An 11,967-nucleotide genomic window follows, 5' to 3' on the forward strand; every position below is an offset into this window, starting at 1 on the left:
TTAAGACTAGAAATAGCTAATCTGGCTCTGTCTGAGGGTAAAAATGCCTGCACACATATATGTTGTTTGTGTAATCTGTACAAAAACAGACTTATTTCAATCTTTTTGCTTGAAGCAGTGACTTCCTGCAGGGTCTACTGGCTGCCTTGTAACCTGCCAGGAAATAGCCCAGCTCACAACTACCCGTAAAACCACAAACGGTTGCTTTTACACTTCATTTGTGCGGATTAAACAAACCAGATGTAATGTGTTAATTAGTGAGCTTTAGAAGTGCCGTTTTTTAACGACGAACAGAGCAAAGCTAGCTGTTTCCCCCTGGTTCCAGTGTTCCTGTTCATATATACCATACAGACATGAGAGTGGTATCAATCCTCTCATCTAACTCCATAATGTACTCAATACACACACTTATTGTAGACACACACACACACACACAAAGACGTGAACAGCCCTCAGAACTCTTATTGCCACCTATCTTGATAACGGTACACAGTCAGACCATTAACAAACAGTTGACTCATTCTGGGTCAGACAATACTGATAACGTGTTTGTTTAAACAAAGTGAGTGCAACAGACTGCCAAAAAAGATACTGTATGTGTGTGTGATGGATAGAGACACACAGAGACATGCGCACACAAACGGGGGAGAACCAGACAGACAGGTCCTTGTGCACAGAGAGTACTTCTTCACGAAGCAGGGTGTGTAAGACAAGGAGTGCCCAAAACACACACACACACACGCCAGACAAAAACAAATGTGAAAGTACAGGGTTAGAATTAGTACAATAAACACTGAGTGCAGTCACATGTGTGTTTACTCAGGGGAAAGAGCGTGCTAGATCCTGTTTTTGCATAATGTTGAGATTGTAAACAGCGTGTATGCGTGTGTATTTCACTCACAACAATGAAGTCAAAGCAAATATTGCTGTGGTCATATTGATAACTTGTTTTTATGTATGTACTGACATAACTGTGTGTGTGAGTTTATCTTTTTCATGTGTGTGGGTGTTCTTTCCTTTTTTTTTTCAAAATTGTAATCAACGGAGATGGTCATTTATGTGTATTTTTTTAGGTTGTTTTCTATGAACGTTTTGGTGTAATTCATCTTTTTTTTTTACTTACTACTTCACTTTCCTGTGACCACCTCCTGCATCACGACACATCATGAATAAAACATTTATGGCTCTTTTCTTGTATACTTACAGTGTTGAGCTTTTGTTAAACCATAGTTTTCAAACTGTCTTTGAATGCAGCAACGCTTAGTATGGCACATTGATAAACAATAACTATTTAAAGGGAAATTTCCTACAAAGTTTCCTAGTTTTGCCAATTGTTCCCCCTTGTAAAAAAAACAATAAGCTCATTGGGTTAAATGCCAAGGCTTCAGTGACATCACTAAAAAGTCAGGAGGAGAAAACAAAGACAATCAGTTGTTATCTACCACAGTTTGAAGTCAGACTTCCTGGTTTCACTTTGGACTGTAACCTGCCTTCAGTAGTTTTAAATGCAGACAGTTTTACTGTGCAATGAACAGTTGTTACTGACATTTTGGGTGTGCTCACTTTCAGTTTTACCTCGTTTTCATGATCTGGCTTAATTTTTGGTGTGGTTATAACCTGTCTGACTGCTTGTGTTTCTTGGACTGTTGGTCCTGAGTCAGGTTGCCATGTTCCCAAAACTCAACAGTCAGTTTTTTTAGTTCAAAAACAACAAGAAATACTACAAATATATGACCTAAGGTGTAACAAATCAGAATTTTCCTTTAGTTATAGGGTGTTTGTGGGTATGAGTTGCCCGTTATAAAATTTCTACTGCTACAAGGTGTTTGATCCATGTGATGAACTGATGCAAGGACACTAATTGTGATGAAATAAAAATCTTTAGAAAATTCAGTCTGTGAGACTGCTGCTCAGAAACTACAGCAGTAGGAGGACGCTTTCAGAACAGATTCAGGCACTGCCAGCTAACAGGAACCTGCAGTCTCATGTGGCCTTTTCTTTCACAATAAAGTAAACATTCACAGGTTTCAGATGAAGCAGATTCCAAGAAACTAGTCTATGAAAGTTTCTCTTCTTCCCACATTTTTGTTTCTCTGTTTTGTTTCTATCATTTCTTTTCCACAAAGTCCCACAAACCGCAAGTGCGCAGCAGCAAATACATACAGTACATACAGAGCAAACACACATGTGTACATACCTGCAAACACACATTTAGCATGTGGTGAATATGGTTAGATCATTTGCAAGGAAGTGCAGAGCAGATTTGAGTCTTAAATTAGATAGTTTCAGTAAACCTTCCTGCTGACCTCAGTGCTCATGGTTCCAGAGAATAACGCACACAAACATGATTCTTTGAAATCCTCCCCCACACTTGTGTTTTCACACTTAATGACAAAAACATAACCACATTTCCCCTGAAGCCAGCACAAAGACTGGAATGGGTGGTTGGCCTTTGTAAAAACTGACTCTGGGAGATAGGAAATGGAGAGCTTCAGTAGAGGACTGGCCAGGAGTGCCAAAACGTTTTCTCTGCTGCTGATCTTGCCTGATATGCTGCTACTGCTGGCCTTTGATGCTGGTCAAGTCATAATCAGGGGAACTACAGAATTTCTGGGTCACCAAAACTGATAATGACTCAGTTGAACTGACTCAAACATGTTCACTAACTCTCTTTGTGGAAACGTCACAGCATGATATGATACGGCAGGGTGGAAAGAGAGTTCCTTTATATTCTCTTGTTGACACCATGAATGTGTTTTTATTCCTGATTCAGGTCATGATTTCTATACTATGATGAGTCTGAGATATCCAACTGCACATCCTCAACTTAAACACGTGCTATATGTATTGTCAAGCTAATTACATTGTATTTTAGTGATCACCAACTAATCCCCAGCTCGGTCAATGACTGCCTGACAGCGAATGTGCCCGAGTCAGCAGTATGGCATCTTTGACTGTGGCGAGGAGCCAGAGCACTTAAGCCCGCAGCACCTCTCCATATTGTTCTGTCTCCCACACAACAAAACCAGGGCCTATGCTGCAAAACACAGCCAGGAGCAGCACTGAGCTGTAGGCAGACGGTGCAGGTCAGGGGGCTGTTGGCGTACAAGTCGCTCAGTCACGGAAACATTTCTTTGGTTATAATTCAGGCTGGATTTGTCGTTGTTGTGATAAATCTGGAATAATGGGCAGCAAAAGGGAGGCCAGGCTGTTTGAAACCATGACGACAGCTGCCCCAGAGGTGGGTTAGTGTCTGTCCAGAGTCTGTTGCTTCTCTTAAGTGCTTTTTCATTGTGCTGGGCATTCGATTTCAGCGTGTATACGTGATAAAAGACTTGGCAACTTTTCAATTGTGACTGTCACAGGACACACAGGGTGATAGTAGATCCAGAGAGGAGCAAGAGGAGAAACTGATCCTGACAGCCTGGCAAAGCATGGTGAGTACATGAGGAACTGGACTCCTTATGACGGTATACCTCAAAACTTTGAAACAATATCAATTAAATACTGAACGTTTATATTCGTGAAAGGCCCTTAATTCTCCCCCTTTTTGATATATCATGACCAATTCCCCCTGATAAGTCTGCTTTTAGCCCATGGGTGGATGTGGACACACAAGTGCCTTCTCTGATATATAAAGTTTCCTCTTTTAACCTACCCACCAGGAGTGCAGAGTGTACACAGAGTTGGCGCTATGTCTCGCTGGCCTCCCAAAACCATGCTACATACAGGGATAGAGGCCTGGTTTTGTTTCATCTTTGCCCTCCTTGACATTTTATTAGGTTTACTCTTTGAGCTGATACAACTTTAAGCCCAGAGTAAGATACTAATGTTACCATCTAATATAATGATCTGATATCTAAATGTCATTTTAAACTTGTATAGTAGAATAATACTAGCAGCTATTAGTATTAGTAATAGCAAGTGCGGTGTGGTTCACAGGCCTAAATTTTAGTGTTGTAGTGTTTCCACTGCCGGCTGACAGTTGACTTTGCCTCTTGCAGTCTTCAGCTCTGCAGCAGCACAGTTTGTGCGAAGACTCCAGAGCTCCAGGCCCAGCTCAGTCTTTCTTGTCCAAACAGAGGCAGTCCACTCAGACCAGGAGGGCGCTCTCCCAACGGCTGCAGCCCAGGTAGGAGCCTCCACCGGAGGAGTGCAGCCCTCTCATGGGCAGGATGGAAAGCAGGATTGTGGAAGGAGAAGTGCATTTTCTGTCATCTTTTTCACTGACTGAGGTCTACGCTGTCTGTGCTCTGTTTGGTTTGCTGCTATCACCTCCTGCTGGTCAATGTTGGTACTAGTTTTAATGTAAAAACGAAAAAGTGAGCATAGCTGTTTTAATTTGTATTATAACTAAATGGGTGCTCAATCAAACAATCACCAGACTGTCTGCTCCATTCCGCATTGTATAACATCAATACATTTATTTCTGTGTGCATACAATTTTCATTGGAGATAATGCAAAACTATTGCATTATTAAGTGACTATTCATTATGTCATTAAAGTAAAACTGTTATATCATCTCATTCATTTCATTCAATATTGGTTTAAATTAAGTTTTTGAAAATATACAAGATGCTTTCAGAATCATTCTATTTACAGAGATATTTTACTAATCAAAGAAAATAAAGAGAACAAAGAAAATTGTCTCTCATTTTGTCTCAATTTCAGCACCAGACTTTACTGCTTTGAGTGCTAAGTGTTAAAACACTAGTACAGACTTTAAAAGTAACAGGTAATATATTAATTTTCTACAATATGATGTGCAGATAATTGGGAAAACCAGATATACATTTGTCTCTAAACCCATTCCTTCATTTTGAGAAACATTAGTTTCACTGCACAGTTAGTTTCATCTCTTTAGTGCTCAGGCAGCTTGGACATGTTTAGCCTAGCTTAGCACAAAGGCTAAAAGCAAAGAAAGAAATGATACACAGATCTTTTTCTTCTCACACATTCAATAAGACCATGAATCTTCCAAAATGTCAAAGTATTTCCAGAGACCGAGTACCGTTCACAGGTGACTTTCAAACTTTCAGTGAGGTGGGAGGATATTTTGGAAACATGGAGAGGTATTGTTTTCTTTAAGTAGATCTGGGACATCTTAAACAATCTTTTAATGTGTTTCTTTTTCAAATTTCCAGAAGGTGATAATTCTAAGCTCCAAAAGTGCTGCAGATTCAAAGTAAAATTGGAAGTGCAGTTTCAGAACTATGACTAATTTCACCTTGAGCATTGTTGTTTCATACAGTCATAAGTTCATGGGAATTATCACAACCAGTGTCCACCTAAGACCCAGTGAGCTCTGATCCCATGCTCACGCTGCGAAAACGCTGAGGTTCATTGTAGGACGGCACAGTGAGGAAGGACATTTTGCTTCCACTGAAGGGCGGTTTGGGAATGGCGGGCACAGCTCTGTTGTGGTTGATAGCTGGCTGGGAGCTGCAGTGCTCCAGGCTGGAGTGGGCAGCCGGGTGGAACGGGAAGGCAGAGGGGTGACGGGAGGTGATAGGAATGGCGGAGGCTGGTCGAGTGGATGTCTGTCTTGAGTGCTGGGGAGGAGGAGGAAGCAGTGACACAGGAGCTTCGTTCTCCCCCTTTGCGCTCTCTGCTGTCTCTCTTTCCTCCCTCATCTGCCACTCGTCATCACTCCTCTCTTCCACCCCACTCACCTCCTTCTCACTGGAGGCAGGTTGCCCTCCTCTCCTCTCCAGCTCCGCCCCAAACTCAATCTCCAGCAGAGGCGTTCTAGCACTCTTCTCCTCCCTGAAACTGCACACGGTGCTCTGGGTTTCCTGCCCCAGCCCTGATGGCAGAGACCCGCCTTTACCTACTTTACAACTTTCATCATCATCATCATCACTGGTGCACTGGTCAATGCTGGGAGAGGGGCGCAGCCTCTGGAGTTGTGCTGAGGTGCGGCGAAGGGCCCCTCCCATGAGGCCAGTGGGGGAGGGGGCAGCGTTGAGTAGGCGGTTGAAGAGGGCCATGTTGGGGTGACGACTGCCTGACTCCTCCAGGTTCTCAGCAATTTCCTCCAGAGGCTGGAAGTGCATCTCCTCCTTAGGGATCCTGTCAAGACACGTTGTGGTAATTTACATTTCACTGTCCTGAAAGTGACATTTACATCACACTACTTCTTGACTAAAGGCAGAACACTCTCAGGTTCATCACCCAGATTTTCCCACCCAGAAGGGGGATTCAAACTGAAAGTGTCACAGTCACAAGACGAGCACACGTTGAGGGAGAAGGTAAAACCCAGAGACTCACGCCATGTCAAACGTAGACCCCTGGAAGGAGGGTTTGCGGAGAACAAAGAGAGTGGCAGCGGTGTAGGGGGGTCTGGGGTTGGAGTCGTCCCAGTAGCGATCTCTCTCCATCATCGGCAGATCTCCATACATCTCGTCCACCGCCATCATGGACACCTTCGGAGAAAAATGCAGACACACACACAGATAAAGTATCCACAGTGAGGGTGATTTGGGAAACCAAGGTTGACCAGCATCTAGTGACATAAGCCTGATTTCTCATGTGGGAAAATGTGTGCTGTGTATTCAAACACAGAGATACCGAGAGGGTTAAAGCAACAGAATACTTTAAAGCAAGCATTAACATCTAGAAACCTGGAAATTTCTGTCTATCAGCCAGTTGGTCTCAAAGTCATCATCATCTTCTCCAAAAGGGTTGATCAGCTGCTCTGCAACCTTCAGGACATAACAGAAGATGTAACAAGCTGACTACACGAGTCTCTGATATGGTTGGTATATTTTGCTCTGGTATCCAAATATGAGACATGTGACCCTCTTTCTGACCTTGAGCCACCCAGCATAGAAGAAGAACTGAAGCAGGGTGAAGATGGGCACGTAGAGGTCCAGGTCGTGACCTGGATAGCCTTGGCTGGGGTCCAGGAACTGTCGACCGATTAGACACACCAGGAAAAAACTGTACACTGCCAAAGTCACCACCTGTTGGAAAGTTGGAGGTAACTGGTCACGTGTGACTTTGGTCTTTCAAGTCTTTATGTTCCATTCAAGAGTCCCAGTGAGGCTTGACGGTGTCACAGTGAGCTGTTCTTTTCTTACTTTCACCTGATATGTACTGTACTTTTGGCCAGTGTCTTCTCCAGAGCAATTATTAGCAAGGCTCATGGGAAGTGTAGTATTTAGAAATATAGCACATGGCAACAATAGGAAAATAAGGGTTTTTGCAGGGTTCTGAAGAATTTTATGCTTAAGTTTGAGGTCATTAAAAGTTGTTGTCATTATTATCACTGTAAATTCACACAAAAACTACAAATATCAAGTTCTACTCACTTCACTATGAACTAGTTCCATATTAATTTTGGGTGAAGCCAGTGTACAAATACATATTAGTGTCAGTCAGGGCCTTGATCACCTGCAAGGTCAAGTTTGCCATTTCAAATGTAAAAAATACAGTTTAAATAGAGAAAGAAAGAAAACTCAAAAACGCATGAAACATCTTCAGAGTTCTGGTCATTTAAGTATGATCAAATAAAGTGGATACAGCAAGTGTAAAATCATGCGACATCCCAAGCAGCAGAGCTCTAACCTGAGTGTAGACGAGGGGAACGCTGATCATGTCGTAGTGAAACAGCATGCTGCACTTCCCTCTGAACGCATTCAGCTCCTGTTCACACCCAAACAGAGACTTCTTAGCATTTATCCTAACTCATCTGTTATGTCTGTGTGTTATAGTATGTGTGTGTGTGCCTGTAATGCTGCACCTCCAGCAGTAGTTTGAGTGTGTGATCGTCTTTGATCCTGCCCTCGCAGCGGGCCACAGCCGCCAGGTTGGTGAACCAAACGCAGGGGATCCAGTATTTGTTATAAGGAGAGTGGAGGCCCTCGAACTTCTTTCGCTCCTCTCTTGACATGAATCCTGCACAAACAGCAGACCAACATGTTACGCCTCAATTTATTCTTGATGTAAAATTTGTTTCACAGGAAGCATTGGCAGAGCCAGAAATCTGGCATATGGGTGGACAGATGGAGCCACTGAAAATCATGGAGTGGTACACCAAAACCAATTAGTAACTTTTTAACAGCATACCCTTTATTGCGAAATATTCTAATATACTATTATTATAAAAGGAGAAATAACATATTCATACTGCATTGAAAAAACTTCATGGCCAAAACTACAAGGGAGTGTGAGTAAAAGGGACACTTGTGGAACCCATTTTCATTCAGATGTCTGAAGGTGGGGGATCAAGGGACCTAATTTTGAGCCATTATTCAATCTACTTTCCAACAAGACACTGTAGCAAGACATGGTTAGTAGCACAGGATGACTCAGGTTGTCTAGTGTCATGATACCTGTATCTTCACCAGCCCTAAAACTGGGCCTGTAGCCCCCCTGGCCCCCCCTTAGTGGCACCACTGACAGAAAGGGAGGATTACAGGAGGATAAGAAATCAATATTTGGTGTGATTTAGCCTAAACTTCTGAATTTAGTCTCTCTATAGTGAGAGGGAACCAGTTTACTGTGTCTGCAGCTCCACCAGTTAGAAAATAGCTTGTTAAAATATACTATTACTGTTTACAACTGTTAAAAACAGTGTGACGGTGTGAACCAAACTGAGTTGCAACATAGTTTATTTGGAAAACAGTGAGGAGACGATTGCAACACCGTGTGTCTTGTAACAGACATATGATAAACCTTTTTTTATCACCAGTGACTTTCGAGATGTGCCTGTCCTTGTGATTCTTCTGCTCTCGCTGGTGTAGAGAATGTACAGGAGATGAAAAACAACACACACATGACGCGTGAGCGTGTGACTGATCAGAGCGCTCCATCGACAACACTTCTTGTCACTTCCTGATGTGACGTATGGTGGGAACAAAGCAGATGCCACATATGAAACGTTCTAATTACTGAGAGGTGATCAAATAGTGGTTGTGTTGCATTGTGTGTCATTCATTTAGAATTACTTTGGATAATTGTAGAAAATCATACCCAACCATCGCAATGCACATTGTCAGCAGAGGATAGACCCCACCACCCAAAACCCCCGTCTTTGCACCCACTCACCAGCCTCCACCACGTGGTCCATGGTGGGGAAGCGTTTGAACACGGCCGTGCTGACAGAGCGGAGGATGAGCAGGGCAGACAGACTGGCGTAACGCATCATGGTTCGTCTCAGCAGGCGGCCTCGCTCGTCGCTCCCCTGGAGGCCCCCCGACAGGACGCACATGAGCCTGTCAGGGAGCGGGATGCTAGTGTACTGGCTCCACCACCGGTTCACCACCAGGGTCACATAGAAACCTGAGCGGAGACATGGGTGATAACTCTGGAGGCACAGATCAGACCTGGAGGGAGGCACTAAAGGTGTTTTTCAGTCAGATTGTCTGTCAAGTTCCCTGGTGGAGTCAAGGGAGCAGCAGGTCGCCTTCAGTGTGACCTCGAGGAAATAAAAGAAAGTTTTGACTTAACTGTCACATAATTTCTGCTGTGGAGCCAAACGGATACATTAGAGAGCCATTTTTGTCAGATACGCTTGGCTTATCACATACTGTATATAAGCTTTAGCAAGCTGATTTACGTGCATGAAGGAAATAAGAGAAGAATGTATAACAAAATATATGAAAAAAGATTCAATTCATAAACATACAGAAGTAAAGGAAATAGGTCCAAACATTTGTCAAAGTTGGTTAATTATGACATGATTTAATTATTAAATCAAATCATGTCAGTTGTCCGTCCATCAAATACAGGAGAGTATTTCTATTCCTAATTACAATAATGGTCATGTGTACACATCCCAAGGCTACAGACCCATTAAACAGAGGTCCTGAGGTCCTTCACATAGAAACCTATAAGATGTTGTCACATAAATTTCACTCTCTTGTGATTTAGCTGATCATACCCACATAGGGTCCCACAGAATCAAAGGTGCAAACATCGCAGTAAACAAAGGATTGGGACATACTCTAGCTCACATTGTGCCCCCTCTTCTGTTATCCAAAAGTTGACAAGAACACCTCCAGTACTTACCCAGTACAAAGGACATAGGGATGAGACTGGCGTAGTGGTTGCAATAAATTGCCAGCTTTTCAAAATACCTCTTCTGGTCATCGTACAGGAAAGATCTAAAAGGGTCAAAAGTGGCACACATTTGTGTCATTTGTAAATCCAAGCACAGAAGAAGGTGTCAGCAGCCAACGTCCCCTAAAGCCGTCCTGTGTGTCTCACCTGTAAGTGATGCTGATGGCGGTGTACATGGCGAAGAAAGCCAGGAACTCTTTATACAACACCTTGTAGATGCTGCCTTTCCAGGCCAGGAGCAGCTTGGAGAAGCCACAGAAACGGGCGTTTGCAACTCTGGCTGTGTAGGTGACAGTCATTGGTGACAGCCAGCGTGTAGGTCCTCAGCGAAAGAGCTGTGTGAAAGAGACAGAAGCAGCTTTGTAGTTCCACCTGCAGAGGGGACAAACGTTCACATGTTAGCAAGTAAGAGAGATCATGAATCTTAAGAAAAGAAGAAAGAGGTCTAATTATACACTTAATTTGATTCCCAAATAAAGTACATTCCCATTACCTTTATCACATTTAACTAACTGAAGTATTAATACTGATGTATTAAATTAATATCTTCTTACCTTTTGCAGTGTTTTTTCTTGACGAATGTGCCAATTGCTCAGCGCATCCCTGTGCGTAATTGGCACCACTGGAGAAGTGAATTCATATTTTCACTTAACAGTATAGTCCTCTCTGTGCTCGCCAGTGGTGTTTTTTTCAAAGAGCTCATAACCCTGATATCCCCTGGCGTCAGCTCGGTTGAGTAGAAGCTCGGTCGGCTGCATGGCAGTAATCCTCAGAGCCTCCTCGGTGCGTCCAGTGGTCAGTGCGCCCCGGGGTAAATCCCCAAAACGAGGAGGAGGAGCTCGTTAGCGCGGCCCCCGACCGGGACAGCGCGGCTCGGTGATGGACCACAAGCGACAGGCCGCAGCGGCGGGGCACAAGGAGCGCACAGGAGCGCACAGAGCACTGGGGAATTATGAAACAGCAGCAAGTGGAGCATGGCAAACTTTCGTGTTAACTGATATGAAAACAACAACCAATTTTCCCGGTTGCAGCTTTATAATTATTCTTGTTAAATAACGCAAAAAGTATACCCGTGCCTCCTACAGTACAGTACAGTACAGTACAGTACAGAAACCAGGCGACGTTTGGTGTCACTTTGTCTCAGTCGTCCTTTCAAGCTTCAGCTTCTTCCTCCTCCCGCTGGGCTGCAATTATCCCACTTGTTCGCAGCACAATTTTAGGGGGATTTGTACGAGAGTTTTAGCTTTGTTTTACTTTGTACTTCTGCTCCATTTGTAGCATTAGTCTACTCTTAAACTTTACCCATTTGTATTAAAAAAATATATGACGAGCTTTTAAGCCACAGTAGCTTGTTGAGATATTTGGGCTCGTTACAATGACTTGTTAACAGGAAATGCCTTTAACAATAACAATCTGAACTTTTTTTCTTTTCTATCCCATTAATAACCTCATAACACCTCAGGTTGATCTTTCTGGGGGTGGGGTTGGGACCCACTGGAAGAACCACTAATATATAAAGTAGCCACAGCACCAACAGCTGCTTAAGCACTGATGCACCATGATTATTAGAATAAGATTTCAGCCACAGACAACTTTCTGCAGAGTGTTTCTCTTGTTTTAATAATACTTGCATGCTGCTACCATAGTAGAATTTTGAATCCAGGCTTTTCCTCGTAGTTGAGTACTTTTACACTGTTGCAGTGATACTTTTAATTGAGGGACTGATTTAATACTTCTTCCACCGGCACTGTGCTCAAGAGGCCAAGACTATTCTTAAGGAATATTTTGTGTCATTTAGTTTTGCTGTAGCACATCTTTTCTCTCTTCATCGTTCATGGTTTCTCCTGTCTGAACTGTGGTGTTGAAGGTTAACTGAGGCTTCATGCTCTGTCAGAGGGAAT

General features: G+C 43.2%; 1 protein-coding gene across 1 annotated transcript; it reads right to left on the reverse strand.

Annotated features, from left to right (window-relative positions):
- Positions 1-4,863: 4,863 nt before the first annotated feature.
- LOC139198705 (bestrophin-2a-like) lies at positions 4,864-10,365 on the reverse strand. Its single transcript, XM_070827632.1, has 9 exons — positions 10,214-10,365; positions 10,016-10,110; positions 9,053-9,286; positions 7,746-7,900; positions 7,571-7,648; positions 6,814-6,966; positions 6,625-6,705; positions 6,272-6,426; positions 4,864-6,073 (listed from the first exon to the last, which is right to left on the reverse strand). The coding sequence occupies exons 1-9, from the start codon at positions 10,363-10,365 to the stop codon at positions 5,290-5,292; spliced, it is 1,887 nt and encodes a 628-aa protein (XP_070683733.1). The 3' UTR covers positions 4,864-5,289.
- Positions 10,366-11,967: the final 1,602 nt, after the last annotated feature.

This window comes from Pempheris klunzingeri, chromosome 3, assembly GCF_042242105.1.
Source record: "Pempheris klunzingeri isolate RE-2024b chromosome 3, fPemKlu1.hap1, whole genome shotgun sequence".
In the NCBI taxonomy this organism is placed as follows: Eukaryota; Metazoa; Chordata; class Actinopteri; order Acropomatiformes; family Pempheridae; genus Pempheris; species Pempheris klunzingeri.

Coding starts and splice junctions, on each gene's coding strand:
- LOC139198705 (XM_070827632.1), bottom strand. CDS start 10,365: ATGACTGTCACCTACACAGCCAGAGTTGCAAACGCCCGTTTCTGTGGC. Junction 10,111..10,213: donor GCCATCAGCATCACTTACAG/GTGAGACACACA, acceptor TGACCCTTTTAG/ATCTTTCCTGTACGATGACC. Junction 6,706..6,813: donor TCTATGCTGGGTGGCTCAAG/GTCAGAAAGAGG, acceptor TATGTCCTGAAG/GTTGCAGAGCAGCTGATCAA.